The sequence below is a fragment of the Nerophis lumbriciformis genome, linkage group LG05 (assembly GCF_033978685.3).
Source record: "Nerophis lumbriciformis linkage group LG05, RoL_Nlum_v2.1, whole genome shotgun sequence".
Lineage (NCBI taxonomy): Eukaryota > Metazoa > Chordata > Actinopteri > Syngnathiformes > Syngnathidae > Nerophis > Nerophis lumbriciformis.
This window is the reverse complement of record NC_084552.2, coordinates 51,068,370-51,086,233: the sequence shown is the minus strand read 5'-3', so window position 1 is coordinate 51,086,233 and position 17,864 is coordinate 51,068,370. Positions and strand designations below refer to the sequence as shown.

Here is a 17,864-nt window from a genome sequence, read left to right as displayed (position 1 = left end):
TCTCACAATATTATGTCAGACCCACTCGACATCCATTGCTTTCGGTCTCCCCTAGAGGGGGGGGGGGGGGGGGTTACCCACATATGCGGTCCTCTCCAAGGTTTCTCATAGTCATTCACATCGACGTCCCACTGGGGTGAGTTTTTCCTTGCCCGTATGTGGGCTTTGTACCGAGGATGTCGTTGTGGCTTGTGCAGCCCTTTGAGACACTTGTGATTTAGGGCTATATAAATAAAGATTGATTGAGATTGATTGATAGTGTAATGAACACTGACAGGTTATATGAATTGTTGGTAACACTTTAGTATGGGGAACATATTCACCATTAATTAGTTGCTTATTACATGCAAATTAGTAACATATTGGCTATTAATTAGTCATTATTAAGTACTTATTAATGCCTTATTCTGCATGGCCTTATTATACAACAACCCTAACCCTAACCCTCTAACCCTAACCCTAACCAAATAACTCTAAATTAAGTATTTGTTACTTATAATATGTTCCCCTAGTGTACAAATAACTCTTAATTAAGTCTTTGTTACTTAGAATATGTTCCCCATACTAAAGTGTTACCGATTATTTTTTTTAATTATAATTTGGCCACTTTCTATTTAATTTTTTGGCACTTTCTTGGTTATTGAGATATGTTTTAGATGTGTTAATCCCATCTTTAAATGGTCAAAAACCTAATAAACTGTGCTCAGTGGCCTTGTGGTAAGAGTGTCCGCCCTGAGATCGGTAGGTTGTGAGTTCAAACCCCGGCCGAGTCATACCAAACACTATACAAATGGGACCCATTAGCTCCCTGCTTGGCACTCATCATCAAGGGTTGGCATTGGGGGCTAAATCACCAAAATGATTCCCGAGCACGGCCACCGCTGCTGCTCACTGCTCCCCTCACCTCCCGGGAGGTGGAACAAGGGGATGGGTCAAATGCAGAGAGTAATTTCACCACACCTAGTGTGTGTGTGTGACTATCAGTGGTACTTTAACTTTTAAAAAGCTAGTTTCAACCAAACCCGCGCTATAATTAGTTTTTTATTGCATGTAAACATACCAAAAAAAGAGTGTAAGTGTTGGGCTGAGTGGGGGCCCTTTACGAGTCTTGTGTATTGGGACCCAGAATTTGAGTGTTACACCCCTGAGCATAAACACTACACAATAAGACAAATGTCTAATTCGCTTTCCTCAAACAAGATCTCAAAGCGCTACAAAGTTAAAAAAAAAAACAGTGGTTTTGCCAGTATGCTTATTGTGGCACCTCTGAGAGGCATTCAAAACATGTGAAAATGAGTATAATGCATATTTAGCGCTGTTTTTTTTTTTTTTTACACATGACTACTGCTTACAACACTGTTTTTCCACCTTTTTTGAGCCAAGGCACATTTTTTTCATTGAAAAAATCCTGAGGCACACCACCAGCAGAAATCATTAAAAAACGAAACTCAGTAGCCGATATTGACAATAAAAAGTCGTTCTCGCAATTGTTGGATATTAATTTAAATCATAACCAAGCATGCATCACTATAGCTCTTGTCTCATAGTAGGTGTACTGTCACGACCTGTCACATCACGGCGTGACTTATTTTAAGTTTTTCTGTGTTTTCCTGTGTGTAGTGAGTGTTTTAGTTCTTGTCTTGCGCTCCTATCTTGGTGTTTTTTGCTGTTTTGTTGGTATTTTCCTGTTGCAGATTCATGTCTTCCTTGAGCGCTATTCTCCACACCTGCTTTGTTTTCGCAATCCAGACTATTTTAAGTTGTGCGGACGCTTTCCTTCTTTGTGGGGACATTGTTGATTGTCACGTCATGTACGGATGTACTTTTTGGACGCCGTCTGCTCCACACGCTGTAAGTCTATGCTGTCGTCCAGCATTTTGTGTTTTGTTTACTCTCCAGCCAGTTCAGTTCTAGTTTCGTTTTGCATAGCCATGCTTAAGCTTTGATACCTTTTCTTAGCGGCACTTGCCTTTTGTTTATTTTTGGTTTAAGTATGAGATACCTTAGTACCTGCACGCTGCCTCCCACTGTCGTCTGTATATTGTGATCATGACGCGACGTGTTCTGGACATCTACAAACCAATTAACTACCTACTGCCACCAACTGATATTGAAGAGTATAACATGGTTACTCTGCCGAGCTCTAGACCAGTGTTTTTCAACCACTGTGCCGCGGCACACCAGTGTGCCGTGAGATACAGTCTGGTGTGCCGTGGGAGATTATCTAATTTCACCTATTTGGGTTAAAAATATTTTTTGCAAACCAGTAATTATAGTCTGCAAATGATGTGTTGTTGTTGAGTGTCGGTGCTGTTTCGAGCTCGGCAGAGTAACCGTGTAATACTCTTTCATATCAGTAGGTGGCAGCCGCTAATTGCTTTGTAGATGTCGGAAACAGCGGGAGGCAGCGTGCAGGTAAAAAGGTATCTAATGCTTAAACCAAAAATAAACAAAAGGTGAGTGCCCCTAAAAAAAGGCATTGAAGCTTAAGGAAGGCTACGCAGAACAAAACTAAAACTGAACTGGCTACAAAATAAACAAAAACAGAATGCTGGACGACAGCAAAGACTTACTGTGGAGCAAAGACAGTGTCCACAAAGTACATCCAAACATGACATGACAATCAACAATGTCCCCACAAAGAAGGATAAAAACAACAGAAATATTCTTGATTGCTAAAACAAAGTAGATGCGGGAAATATCGCTCAAAGGAAGACATGAAACTGCTACAGGAAAATACCAAAAAAAAGAGAAAAAGCCACCAAAATAGGAGCGCAAGACAAGAGGTAAAACACTCCACACAGTAAAACAGCAAAAAAGTCCAAATAAGTCAGGGTGTGATGTGACAGGTGGTGACAGTACATCTACTTTGAGACAAGAGCTATAGTGATGCATGCTTGGTTATGCTTTAAAGTCATATCCAACAATTGCGACAACGACTTTTTACTGTCAACTCGTTTTTTTAATGATTTCTGCTGGTGGTGTGCCTCCGCATTTTTTCAACACTAAAAGTGTGCCTTGGCTCAAAAAAGGTTGAAAAACACTGCTCTAGACAGTACAGACACTCAACAACGGCACATTATTCCCGGATTCTAATTACTTGTGCGCAAAAAAATATTTTTAACCCAATTAGGTGAAATTACATAATCTCCCACGGCACAGTGGTTGAAAAACAGCGTCTTACAATACAGGCCTGCCTGATAAGACGATGTCGCCGCATCAACAAGTGACAGTCAGCACTTCTTATCAGGAAGTCCCCTGCCCAAGCGCCTCATTTGCATTCCAAATGTCAGCGGGAGAACCCAAGCAGAGAGAAGGCACGGAGCCTGTCCCAGGGAGCAGCCTAATGAGATGCTAATTTCAATCATAGGCGCGACATTGGACTCAAAAGAAATGAATCACGTTGGAAAAACACATACAAACTTTGCTGTTTTGCTCGACATTTCCAGTTTTGTCACTTTTCTTACCACTCCCCCCGCCCCTGCTGGCCTGTTGATCTGCGGCAGGAAATCCACATAATTGCCCCAAAACACATCACTAATCCTTCATCTCCGGGTAACGGGGACGACGGACTGGCTCGCCAGCTAATCCACACGCTGCAACTGTGGATTCCTCGGCGGGGTTTTTCAAGGCGGGGGGGGACCTGCAGCCCATTGAATTAACACTAACGACTTGCGTAAGCGCGCCTTGTTAGCTTAAAGCTTTTTTCATATTAATTGTATCACTTTTAGGGATGAGTCACTGCAGTTAGGCCAGGCGTCAGCAACCCAAAATATTGAAAGAGCCATATTGGACCAAAAATACCCCCAAAAAAATCTGTCTGGAGCCGCAAAAAATGTAAAGCCTTACATAAGTGTTAAAATGAAGTCAACACAAGATATATTCTATATTACCTATATTAGCCTACAATCAAAATGACTATGTGTCACAGGCTGATGCAAATCTTCGTTGACAGACATTTTGAAATGTAATATTTATTCTATTATTGGGTTTTTTTGTCATAAAAAAATACAATCATGTGTGCTTACCAGAGGTGGGACCAAGTCATTGTTTTGCAAGTCACAAGTAAGTCTCAAGTCTTTGCCCTCAAGTCCGAGTCAAGTCCCGAGTCAAGACAGGCAAGCCCCGAGTCAAGTCCAAAGTCAAGACTGGAAAGTCAAGTCAAGTCCTAAGTCCTGCATTTTGAGTTTCGAGTCCTTTCAAGTCCTTTTAACCACAGACTAATATATTAACACAGATTGTGTATGCTTTTCAAACGCTGTATTTATTTATTAAAACAAGTGCATTTTAAATTGCAGGAAAGAAAATTGTGCTGACATTTCACTTTATAATAGCACTATTAACCAGTCATTTTAAACATTAACTCATTCCTTTACAGAACAAACACATTGAAAAATAAAGTGCAAATGTACTTATTTGTACAAAAGTGTTAACATTGAAAAAACATGACATATACGTGAACATAACAAAAAAGTTGTACTTTTTATATGTCAGGGCCCTATGCTGCATTGCATTTGCAAAAGACCAAATTAGCCAAGAGTCTGTCAGTCATTTGTGCACGATGGGGGCGTAGTATGATGCCACCATGGCTGAAAACTCGCTCCACTGGAGCACTGGAGGCAGGCACTGCCAAGACTCTCATGGCCACTCGGAACAGTGAAGGAAGAGTCTTCATGTTCATTGCCCAGAACAAAAGGGGAGAGAGAGTTGTTTTGGGTTGGTGCACTACTTGTAAGTGTTACTTGTGTTTTTTATGTTGATTTAATTAAAAAAAGAGGAAAAAAAATAAATAAATTCTTGTGCGGCCCGATACCAATCGATCCACGGACCAGTACCGGGCCGCGGCCCGGTGGTTGGGGACCACTGAGGTAAACAACCAACAGTATGTCAGAAAGCTAGCTAAAACGGTACACATATTCATAATATAGTATACATTTTAACTGACCTTTATTTTATTATTTTTGTCTTTTTTTAGGTGGCTAAAATACGCGGTGCTGCTGACCGCCGTCTAACGTTACGTGTGATATATTGACTAACGTAACCCTGCTTAAAAAAAATCACTGAACAAAAAGTATGAATAAGGTAGTGAACTGCAACAGATTCCCATGTTTGCAATAACGTTATAACGTTAGCAGTGAGCTTACAGCCTCACTGATTTAACTACACAGCAAATAAAAGTCACGTTACTTAGCCAATAAACGTTATCTTACATTCAAAACTTACCGTTCTTTGTGCAACTTCAAATGCCGGACAAAGTTGGAAGTTGTTGCCTCTCCATCAGTAATTTTCGAACCGCATGTGTTGCATACTGCAAACCGTTTTGTGTTGACCACCTCGTAATTTTTATACCCAAACAAAATTATTTTAGGTATCCTTTTTTGTTCACTGGCGTGTGGTTTGGACATGTCTTCTTCGTTTGTTGTCCTGCAATTTGATTGGATGAATGCTGTGTGATGAAAACAAAGTAGATCTAATTTGATTGGCTGTTGTACTGAGACCACACCAGCTGACACACGCAACGCTGATAGACAAGTACACAATGAAAAATACGGAGCGCTCCCGAATAACTTTTTCATCTTTGGGTTTTGGGGAAAGTAGCAAGTCATGTCAAGTCATGTCAATTCAAAAGGCTCAAGTCCAAGTGAAGTCACAAGTCATTGATGTTAAAGTCTAAGTCGAGTTGCAAGTCTTTTTACATTTTGTCAAGTCGAGTCTAAAGTCATCAAATTCATGACTCGAGTCTGACTCGAGTCCAAGTCATGTGACTCGAGTCCACACCTCTGGTGCTTACGGACTGTATCCCTGCAGACTGTATTGATCTATATTGATATACTGTATAATGTAGGAACCACAAATATTAATAACAGAAAGAAACAACACTTTTGTGCGAATGAGTGTGAATGAGTGTAAATGGTTTTTGGTTGGTGCACTAATTGTAAGTGTATCTTGTGTTTTTTATGTTGATTTAATTAAATAAATAAAAAATAATAATAATAATATATTTTTTTTTTTTTTAATTTCTTGTGCAGCCCGGTACCAATCGATCTACGGACCGGTACCGGGCCGCGGCCCGGTGGTTGGGGACCACTGCTCTATATGAGCCCACTGCCCTGTATTTTGTTGCCATTTACTTAACGCCATAGTCTCGTGGAGGGGTATCCAACTATTTTTTAATCTGTAGATCATCTCTATGACAACACTCTAGTCTTTTTAAGAATCTGCTTCTAAAATGGGAGTCTCTCGCAAGTTTTTCAACTGAACTCTGGCCACCAGTTGAAAAGCCCAAATGATAAAAAAGAAAGGACCTAAAATAGAAACTTGAGGAACATCACAAGTATAACTAAATAATTTAAACAAACGACTACTGACTATATCCGAACTAAACAAGCTACACCAACACCTTAGTTACTTAGACTCTTAGTTTACACAGCAGGCCAAAGTGGACCAAATCAAATTTTTTAGAATCCGATTTTTTCCAGCTGACAGTTACAAGTAACAAGTGATCTTTATAAAAGTGTGGACACACCTTCTCCTCATTCAATGTGTTTTCTTTATTTTCATGACTATCTACATTTTATATTGTAATTGAAGGCATCACAACTACGAAGTGGAGTTATGTACTTAACAAAAAAAGGTGAAATAACTGAAAACATGTTTTATATTCTAGTTTCTTCAAAATAGCCAACCTTTGCTCTGATTGCTGCTTTGCACACGCTTGGTATTCTCTCGATGAGCTTCAAGCACACCTGTGAAGTGAAAACCATTTCAGGTGACTACCACTTGAAGCTCATCGCGAGAATGCCAAGAGTGTGCAAAATAGTAATCAGAGCAAAGGGTGGCTATTTTGAAGAAACTAGAATATAAAACATATTTTCAGTTATTTCACCTTTTTTTGTTAAGTACATAACACCACATGTGTTCATTCATAGTTGTGATGCCTTCAGTGCCAATCTACAATGTAAATAAGTCATGAAAATAAAGAAAACTCATTGAATGAGAAGGTGTGTCCAAACTTTTGGCCTGTACTGTATATGTGTATGTATGTATTATTTGTATTACATATAGCCTATTATTTGCGCACTATTGACTAGTGATGTACCAAAAATTCGGCCGCCGAATAAATACTTTGTTCACCGCTGGCAGGCTGCAACTTCCTTCATGCACTTGAATGACGTAACTCGCCCAAAGATGACATAAAAGTCGCAATCTGGTCGCATTTCCGTTCACATTGCAGTCTCATTTAAAAAGCTCAGACTCCAATTGGAATTGGACAACCTCCTGAAGTTGCCCAAATCTGATGCGAAAATCCGAGTTTTTGGAGTGTTTAGAGACTGGCAAAAAATATCCGATCTGTGTCACTTAAGGGTAAAATAAATCAGAATTGGTGTGCAGTGTAAACGGGGCCTTAGATCTCATTACGAAACAAATTTAACTGCCAAAAATGAGAGGGCTAAAAGGGGTGCCTTGAGGAATGCCTCAGTTATGAAAATCACAGGTTTGGACCCGTGTTCTAGGTTTACCAGCAAAGTTGCAACCCACACACCTTCAGCGGCTAATTGGTAAATATATTATTACAGCACAATAAACACACATTGGGCAAAACAAACTTTCTGTAAGCAAGCTGAAGTGTCTCTGATTATCGTATCCACTTTAAAATAATAATCCCCACTTTCAAAGCTATCCATAACCTCTCTCCGTCATATCTCTCTGACCTGCTCCATGTCGCCACGCCCTCTCGTTCCCTAAGATCTTCTTCATCCATTCATCTCACTGTCCCCTTATTTAAACTGTCCACCATGGGTGCCCAAGCTTTCAGCCGCTCTGCCCCACATCTTTGGAACTCATTACCACCAGACCTTCGTAACTTACTCAATATCCATCTTCAAATCAAGACTCAAAACACACCTATTCCTGACTGCTTATTCATTGTAAATCGTATCGATCTTTGTTGTTGTTGTTGTTGTTTTTATCCAATTTGATTTTATTGTTTTGATTTTGTACGGTGTCCTTGAGTGCCCAGAAAGGCGCCTTATAAGTCAAATGTATTATTATTATGACTATTATCTCCTGGGGAACCCAACTGTGTCAAAATACACAATTTTGACATTAAGTTTTACATTTATAACGACTTAGGGCCTACCATAGCCCAGGGTCACTATAACTACTAATAGAAGTATTTCTTAAATTTAGTGAAGTGAACACTTCCTGCGGCCCAGTCTAATCCAGACTCTGCCTCCAGCGGCCCCCAGGTAAATTGAGCGTGACAACCCCGCTCTATATGAGGCGTGCACTCTGCTGTTTTGAAAGATTTTCTGCAAAGATGTCTTCTAAATGCGTGTGCCAGATTAATGGATGAAGGTATTTTCTGCTTTTTGTGTTATAAAGAGAAGAGAATGTTCAAAATGTATAACTTTTTTGTTAGTGTGTTGGTTAAATTATTATTATCTTTATCTGTTTCATGGGAGAATGTACAATAATTTACATAATGTGCCAGTTTGCAGCCAGGGGCTAGTTTCCATCTGTTGTCCCTGGCAGGTTGATAATACACAACAAAGTCTATTTGGAAAAAAAACAACACTTACATAAAAAAAAACATCAGACTTCATAAACAGTACAAATACAAAGACTCAGCTATAACTACAAAATTGAGACCCATAAACAACGGAAGGTTGCAACATGACCTCAACTCAAAACAGATGGTGAATAAGGTGACCATTGTAGTTCAAGTGCATGGAAACGTGCTTAAATTGTATAAAAAAAATAGGGTTGCATACAAATTTACAAAGTTGTAATGCACATAGTCAAACACTCAAATAAATTATTAGGTTTTACTGAATTTAAACATGTAAAATGACCATTGTTGTCAAGTGAAATAGTGATCAATATTACACACTTGGACATGAGCTACTCCTTTGGGTGGCAATTTAAGGGGAACTGCACTTTTTTTGGAGTTCTGCCTATTGTTCAAAATCATTATGAGAGACAAGAACACACATATATATATATTTTTTTAGGATTTTAAAGATGATAAAAAATGTTTGCAAGATGAGGCTAATGGGAGTCACCGTTGTAGCCTTCAAAGCCCTCTAAAACAACTTCAAAATCATATTATATATACACTGTAGGTCTATATATAATGTAGTAACAGACATGTTCATAACAATATGTAATATGTACAATATTTACCGTATATATGTCATTTTATGCATTACCGGAACTTATTTCCTCAGCGTATTTGTTTCCGTTTCCATAGCAACACACTTCCGACTTCCGGCAACAAATGCGTGTTCCTATTTCCGGAAACAAACGCGGGTGTCTACTAATTATGGCAGACTTGGTAATAGACAACAAAAATGACTATTTTCGGACAAATTAGTATTTACAACTTTATCTTTTTAAAGCTGAATATACGGAGGATGAACTGCTGCTTATAGAAATGAGCACGAAGAGAGAGCGAAACGTTGGAGCAGACGGAAGCCGAGAGAGTGAGGTCGGCGTGACTTGATGGTGTAAATGTGGAACTTGGAGCCAAGCTTTGCCAACATAAATGGAGTGCTTATCCAAAATCAACAGGAAACGTCCCCAGCCAACATGACCAAACAGACTGTCACTGTCCCTCGAGTAAGTCACTAAAATATTGATCATGATAAATGCAGCACGCATACTACACACATGTACTACTACATACACTGTCGAGCTAGCTGTGTACAAACAAAACATGAAATGTGGATTAATACTTAACAGATACTTTAATATGATTGTTAATGTTTTTCCGTCAATACAGATCAGTGTCCTATCGTATTGTGTTGTGCATTACTAACTCAAAAGCCATTCGGGTGCTGACGCAGAAGCTAGCTTGTATGCCATTGCAAGGCGATGTGTTACTAGGCGAGAAAAAGAGTTCTTCAGTGTTTGCTCTTACAATAACAATGCTGCTACAGCTTGGTTATTATACAGGTTACGTAACGTAAATGTAAAAGTATTGATGACGGTTTTTGGATGCGTTTTTAAATTGATTTAGAGGCAGACTGGGTTGTTCCCATTAGCTACATTGCTAGCCACCTAACCCGAGCTGATTTTTACAAATTAAAATGCAAAACAATTTTTTTTTAAACTTTTGTCTTTTTGTCTCTCCTAAGGATTGTGAACATTAGGCAAAATTCGCCAAAACATCCGGTTTCAATGCAACACTTATTTGTATGCCAGACACGCATTTTAAAATGTTGTAAGATTATCAAAGCTGAGTAGATCGATTTATATATATATTTTTTTGTCTAGGACGTTTTTGCTTGCCATCAATTAAGCGGAACTAAATGTTCCCTACCAAGGTTTTTGCATGTCACTCATGAGCGATACACAACACAACACACACGCAAAGACGGCAAGTGGAGCGAAATTGGCATAACCTACCTGTGTCCGTTGAGAGCGGCGTGGTGCAGCGGCGTGTATCCTGAGCTGTCAGTGCAGTTGACGTTGAGGCCCTTCCACATGCTGCCAGACACAAACAACATCATTCAGATCCTTCTCTTCCAAAATGTGGAGTAAAAGAATAATAAATATAACACACAAGGTAGCGCTGATAGCCGAATCCAAGTCGGTTAGCATCACGCTGAGGTCAGAGGGGAGCATCCTTGTTCGGACTACAGTAGGTCAGCTGACCTCAACATGGCGTTATTGAGTGTATGGATTGTGTTGCATGACCTTTTTCATGGCTGACCTGCAGGAGGAGATGGAGGCAACAAGCCAACGTGTGATGGAGGCCAAGTTGAAAGTGACGAGCAGGTCCTCTCCTCCGCAACACTTAACTAATGAACCAATCAGGGGAAAAGCACTCGACTTGATTCATGCAATAATGTGCAGTGAACACCAACACAATCCATTATATTGTCTCTCACGATGATAAACATATTCATATCAACAGCTCTTGGGGATGCCCAACTCAATAGTTTTCACTAAGCTAAGGACCAAAGGTAGTTTGGTCTGTTTACTTCACTCAGTAACGGTTCTGGCTATGGGCCACAATAGCAAATGCTCATGAAGGCATACTCTAGGGGGCGCCACAAGAATGACGGGAAAGAGTAAAAGTTAAAGTAAAAAGTAGTAGTAAAAGTTTCGTCTTCACAAAAATACTCAAGTAAACCTAAAAAGTATGTTGCATTTAAACTACTCTGACACATACAATTTATCCAAAAAGTTACTTGAGTAAATTAAGTGTTACTACCCACCTTTAAAAGTAATACAATCTGTTGTGTGCTGAAAATAAATCAAAACTTGCTGATTTCTCAACCTATTTCCGTGCGGTTTACTATATTGTCTTCTTAAAAGCATGTGCACTTAATACTAGGGATGTCCGATAATATCAGACTGCCGATATTATCGGCCGATAAATGCTTTAAAATGTAATATCAGAAATTATCGGTATCGGTTTCAAAAAGTAAAATGTATGATTTTTTTAAATGCCGCTATACGGGGTGGTACACGGACGTAGTGAGAAGTACAGAGCGCCAATAAACCTTAAAGGCACTGCCTTTGTGTGCCTGCCCAGTCACACAATATCTACGGCTTTTCACACTCACAAGTGAATGCCATTCATACTTGGTCAACAACCATACAGGTCACACTGAGGGTGGCCGTATAAACAACTTTAACACTGTTACAAATATGCGCCACACTGTGAACCCACACCAAACAAGAATGACAAACACATTTCGGGAGAACATCCGCACCGTAACACAACATAAACACAACAGAACAAATACCCAGAACCTCTTGCAGCACTAACTCTTCCGGGACGCTACAATATACACCCCCTCCCCCTCCCACCTAAACCCCGCGCCCCCAACCCCGCCCACCTCAACCTCCTCATGCTCTCTCAGGGAGAGCATGTCCTAAATTCCAAACTGCTGTTTTGAGGCATGTTAAAAATAATAATGCACTTTGTGACTTCAATAATAAATATGGCAGTGCCATGTTGGCATTTTTTTCCATAACTTGAGTTGATTTATTTTGGAAAACCTTGTTACATTGTTTAATGCATCCAGCGGGGCATCACAAAAAAAATTAGGCATAATATTGTGTTAATTCCACGACTGTTTATATCGGCATCGGTTGATATCGGGAATCGGTAATTAAGAGTTGGACAATATCGGAATATCAGCAAAAAAGCCATTATCGGACAGCTCTACTTAATGCACGTTATATTTTTTGTAAAAACTCTTACCAATGAAGAACATTATCAGTGTCGTTGTGTCAATAGTACAGCGTATTTTGCAAGCCCATGCAGCACAATGTACCTGCAGTCTTGTTTTCATTGTATAAACACTATATGCGATTGTATAGGGCCACAACCACAAAGGGGCCACATGATCATTTTTGTAAGGATTTGAAGATTTGTATTATTTCATTTAAATCTGTGAGTTGTGAAGTACAACATCATAAAAGTTAAAACAAAATACATTTTGCTGTCAAAGTGTAATACTAATGTTGTTTGGATCAAATTAGGAATGTGTAACACCACCTACCCCAGAGTGTTCCCAGCATGGAACACTTCACTGTTCACGTTACACACATGCAGGGCCGTGGTATGGGAAAGGTGATGACAATTCTAAGGGCCCACAGCCCCCAGTAGCCTCTATGACCCCCCCAGTAGCCTCTATGACAAAATGATATCCATACACTGAACTAATATATATTCCTACGAATGAATCAGAATTAAAACAAAGCCACAAATCAAACCATGTTCTGATTTTAATTATTTCAATAACCCCTAGGCTCCTTCCTAAAACAATGGTTTGGTCCACACCGGGTTCGTTCTTCCTGCCATGGTTCTTTCTAATCGGAATTAAGTGAGAGGGAACTCCAGCAAAGTTAGGATGCCTACCAAAATGCACAATTCCGGACACCAGAAAAGAGTTGAGAGGAAGACCAGGAGTAGGAGCAGCAGAGGACAATAAAAACGTTGTCTCTGAATGAGGAAATTAGCGTACTTGTTAATTTAATGTGTGTAACATTAATTTTGACGGGGCACAGGCTGGACACAGGAGCCGACGTTAGCTGTCATCTGGCCGCGCTACACTCTGGGACAAGTTGCCAGTTCATAAAAAAAAATAAAAAAAGTTGTCAGTTCATTGTAAAGCAACGATGTGATTGTGTGCTTAATACACGATATCACTGTCGGACAGTGCTCCATTAAGCACCCATTCATTCAGAGGCTGCATTGAATTGTATTATGACACATTTAAGTTCTACTCAGAAATTAATGATTGCTAATTATCGCTATAATTTCCTTTCACTGTACAAATTTTTTTGACGTGTGATTAACGGGCATGCGTGTTGTTTGACCATATATCTATATTCACATATATATATATATATATATATATATATATATATACATTATATATATATATATATATATATATATATGTATGTGTGGGAAAAAAATCACAAGACTATTTCATCTCTACAGGCCTGTTTCATGAGGGGGGGTACCCTCAATCGTCAGGAGATTTTAATGGGAGCATTCGCATACCATGGTTTATATAGGGCACAGAGTGGGTGGGTACAGGCTGGCCTAGGGGCGTGGTGATTGGCTCATGTGTTACCTAGGAGGTGTTTCCGTCTATGGCGGCATGTTGTTACAATTTCGCTGCGCTTGTTGAGGGATGACAGGTCTGGACGGTAAATAATAAACAGTTTCTCTTTCAAGCATAGGTTGCATCTTTTATTACCACTATTGTAAGGTGTGCTGGATGCAAGAATTTGCCATGTTATTGAATATTCAACATTCAATATTCAATATTCAATAACATGGCAAATTCTTGCATCCAGCACACCTTACAATAGTGGTAATAAAAGATGCAACCTATGCTTGAAAGAGAAACTGTTTATTATTTACCGTCCAGACCTGTCATCCCTCAACAAGCGCAGCGAAATTGTAACAACATGCCGCCATAGACGGAAACACCTCCTAGGTAACACATGAGCCAATCACCACGCCCCTAGGCCAGCCTGTACCCACCCACTCTGTGCCCTATATAAACCATGGTATGCGAATGCTCCCATTAAAATCTCCTGACGATTGAGGGTACCCCCCCTCATGAAACAGGCCTGTAGAGATGAAATAGTCTTGTGATTTTTTTCCCACACATACATATATTGCGCTCTACTACGGTATCGAGCACTATTTTTTGGATAACCTTATTAAGACATATATATATATATATATATATATATATATATATATATATATATATATATATATATATATATATATATATATATATATACACACACCGTATTTTTCGGACTATAAGTCGCAGTTTTTTTCATAGTTTGGCCGGGGGTGCGACTTATACTCAGGAGCGACTTATGTGTGAAATTATTAACACATTACCGTAAAATATCAAATAATATTATTTAGCTCATTCACGTAAGAGACTAGACGTATAAGATTTCATGGGATTTAGCGATTAGGAGTGACAGATTTTTTGGTAAACGTATAGCATGTTCTATATGTTATAATTATTTGAATGACTCTTACCATAATATGTTACGTTAACATACCAGGCACGTTCTCAGTTGGTTATTTATGCGTCATATAACGTACACTTATTCAGCCTGTTGTTCACTATTCTTTATTTTAAATTGCCTTTCAAATGTCTATTCTTGGTGTTGGGTTTTATCAAATAAATTTCCCCAAAAAATGCGACTTATACTCCAGTCCAGTGCGACTTATATATGTTTTTTTCCTTCTTTATTATGTATTTTCAGCAGGTGCGACTTATACTCCAGTGCGACTTATACTCCGAAAAATACGGTACATATATATACAAATATTACCTTTACGGGTGGAACTGATAACATGAACCAGTGTGTCCACCTCTGTGCCGTGAGAGCACGTCCAATTCTGTTCTTATTCACGACCACCAGGCACACTCGCGTTTGTTCCGGGGTCAACCCTTGCAGGAGGTCTCGTACATTGGGGGTCAAAGGGCACAAAGGCCAAGCTGGCCTCCAATTGAACCCATCTTTGCACGACTTCTGCAAAAGTGTGCTTGGATGTTTGTATGCACAAGTCGTCAACACCGTTTTTCCAAAATAATACAAATAAAACTCCTATTGTAAAAAGCTCATCAAGGTCATTTAAAAAAAAATTTAAACAAGTAATTTAGCTGCATTTAGGAATATTCTAGGTAGCCTTTTTCAGGACCTAAAGCAAAAATTCAAGCTGCCCTGTACTGGATCACGCAGGTGTACCAAATGAAGTGACTAAGGAGTGCATTTCCCCCAATAGGGCTGCTTTTTTCTTCCCTTTGCAACTCACTGATCCATTGATACACATGCTTATAAGAATTGCCCCACCCTCACACACACACACACACACACGCACACACACACTTTCTTGTATTTGTTAACTTCTTGAGACTTCCGAAAAATGCCTACCTCTAGTATGAAAACAAAAGTCAAAATTTTACTCAACGCAAGTCAAAATTTTACAAGAAAAACTGACCATTTGTGCAATATTACTCAATAACAGTCGCAATTTTACAAGAAAAGCTTACAATTTTGGCAATTGTAAGCAAATACACGGCCGCCATTGAATTAGACACCGTGAAAAAAAGCGCACCCCATAAATTTGTATCATTATGGGCGGAACCCAGAGCCGGCCCAAGGCATAAGCGTACTAAGCGCTTGCTTAGGGCCCCGCGGCCACCAGGGGGCCCCCAAAAGCAATTAACTAAAAAATTTTATTTTTTATTTTTTGCATGTACGAGTCTGACTGATGATTTCTAAATGATCAAAGATATATTATTGTACAAAAACACAATTTTAGGTCAACATTTTTGCACATTGCTGTTTCAGGTTTTTGTTACCAAAAATAATAAAGTGAATCAGAATCAGCTTTATTGTCCAGTTATGTTTAACACACATGGAATTTAACTTCAGTAGACTGCGCTCTCTTTGTACAAAGTAAACATTAAATATGAACAATTAACTAAAAATATAAACTAGTAATTAAAGACTAATATGTACAAGACTGATGAGACAAGATGACACTTTTACTGTAAATACAAAGCTTTATCACTTGGACTGTTCAACCCCAGGCCACTCTTGTAGCTGAATGTTTTCTACATTTTAAGATTAGGAACCATATGTGGCACTCTGGACATCATTCGTTCATTCATTGGTATTATTTATGTTCTTAACTGGGCCACCCCCATATCTTTATAAATGACATGTCATTTGTAAAGACATGCCAGGCTGACAATAGGATAATGTAAACAACACTGCCAGAGCCGCAATGAGTTTATATATTATTTATATATTATTGGCAGAAATAGAGGGCCCCAAAATCAAATTTTGCTTAGGGCCCCATGGAGGCTTGGGCCGGCACTGGCGGAACCAATAATATGAATGTGTGTGTCCACCTCTGTGCCATGACAGCACGTCCGGTTCTGTTCTTATTCACGTCCACCTGCCACACGCGCGTTCATTCCGGGGTCAACCCTTGCTGGAGGTCTCGTACAATGGGGGTCAAAGGACACAAAGGCCAAGCTGGCCACCAATTGAACCCATCTTTGCACGGCTTCTGTAAAAATGTGCTTGGATGTTTGTATGCACGTGTTGTCACGCCGTTTTTCTTAAAAAAATAAATAAATAAATAAAAACTCTTATTTTGAAAAAGGGAAGGGGAAGTGCAGAAAGCTGTGTAGTTCCTGCAAACTTCCACTTTTTTTTGGTGAGTGGCGGTAATAAAAAAGCGTCTACATCAAAAACTCGCTTAAAAAGATGAGGATGAGGAAGATGCCACAGCAAAAACACGCAACGAGAAGCAGGGACAGAAAGTGGACTTGCTTCATTTCTTGTTGTGAGCTCCCAGCGTGGATTAACATAGCATTCATTTAGACCTGCAAGGTGGCAAAGCACATGTGCACACACACACACACACACACACACACACACACACACACACACACACACACACACACATTTATAAACTCTGGCGCTGCCTTTTGATGTTGAAGACTTTCAATTCCCATCATGCTTTGGGGCATGAATATTTTGCTTTATCCTGTGTGTGCGGTGCGTGAAATGTATTTTTCAGGCTAATGCTAATCGGATACCAGGCTAAACTAATCGGGTCGGAGGGCGACGACTGAGCTTGTTTACGTCAGTGACATTATACAACAAATGGACACAAATTTTGGGACACTCTTCTGGTTAAGATGTCAATGAAACAGGGAAAGGACAAGATACTTTTTTTGTCAGTGCAGCTGGAATCAGCTTGATGTGGAAAAATCCAGTGTTGGGCGCTACCTAGCTTAGCTAAATTTCCCAGAAGCGTGGTTACTTTTTGAGCCAGTCGCGATTCCTGTAGCTCCGTGTTTTTCAAACACTGTGCCGCGGCACACTTGTGTGCCGTGAGATATTGTCTGGTGTGCCGTGGGAAATCATGCAACTTCACCTAATTGGTCCAAAAAATATTTTTTGAAAATCAATAATTGTAATCTGCAAATAATGTGCCGATGCATAGTATCTGTGCTGTGTAAAACTCGGCAGGGTAACCACGTAATACTCCATGTCAGTAGGTGGCAGCAGGTAGTTCATTGCTTTGTAAAAGTCGGAATGTGTCGGGTGAGACGAGGACGGTTCCTTGTGATCCCAATATACAGACCACAGTGGGAGGCAGCGTGCAAGTAAAAAGGTATGTAATGCTTAAACCAAAAATGAACAAAAGGGAAAGGAAAAGGCAATGGCTATGCAAAACGATAGTAAAACTTAACTGGCTACAAAGTAAGCAGAAACAGAATGCTGGACAACAGCAAAAACTTACGGCGTCCGTACATGCCATGACAATCAAC

General features: G+C 39.6%; 1 protein-coding gene across 6 annotated transcripts in view; it reads right to left on the bottom strand.

Annotated features, from left to right (window-relative positions):
• anks1b (ankyrin repeat and sterile alpha motif domain containing 1B) overlaps positions 1-17,864 on the bottom strand; it is a 261,822-nt gene that overhangs the window by 203,303 nt on the left and 40,655 nt on the right. For all 6 annotated transcript variants that reach the window (XM_061959543.1, XM_061959540.1, XM_061959542.1 and 3 more), the window contains exon 3: positions 10,411-10,491. In XM_061959543.1, the coding sequence (XP_061815527.1) occupies positions 10,411-10,491 (81 nt within the window). The remainder of the gene's footprint in view (positions 1-10,410; positions 10,492-17,864) is intronic.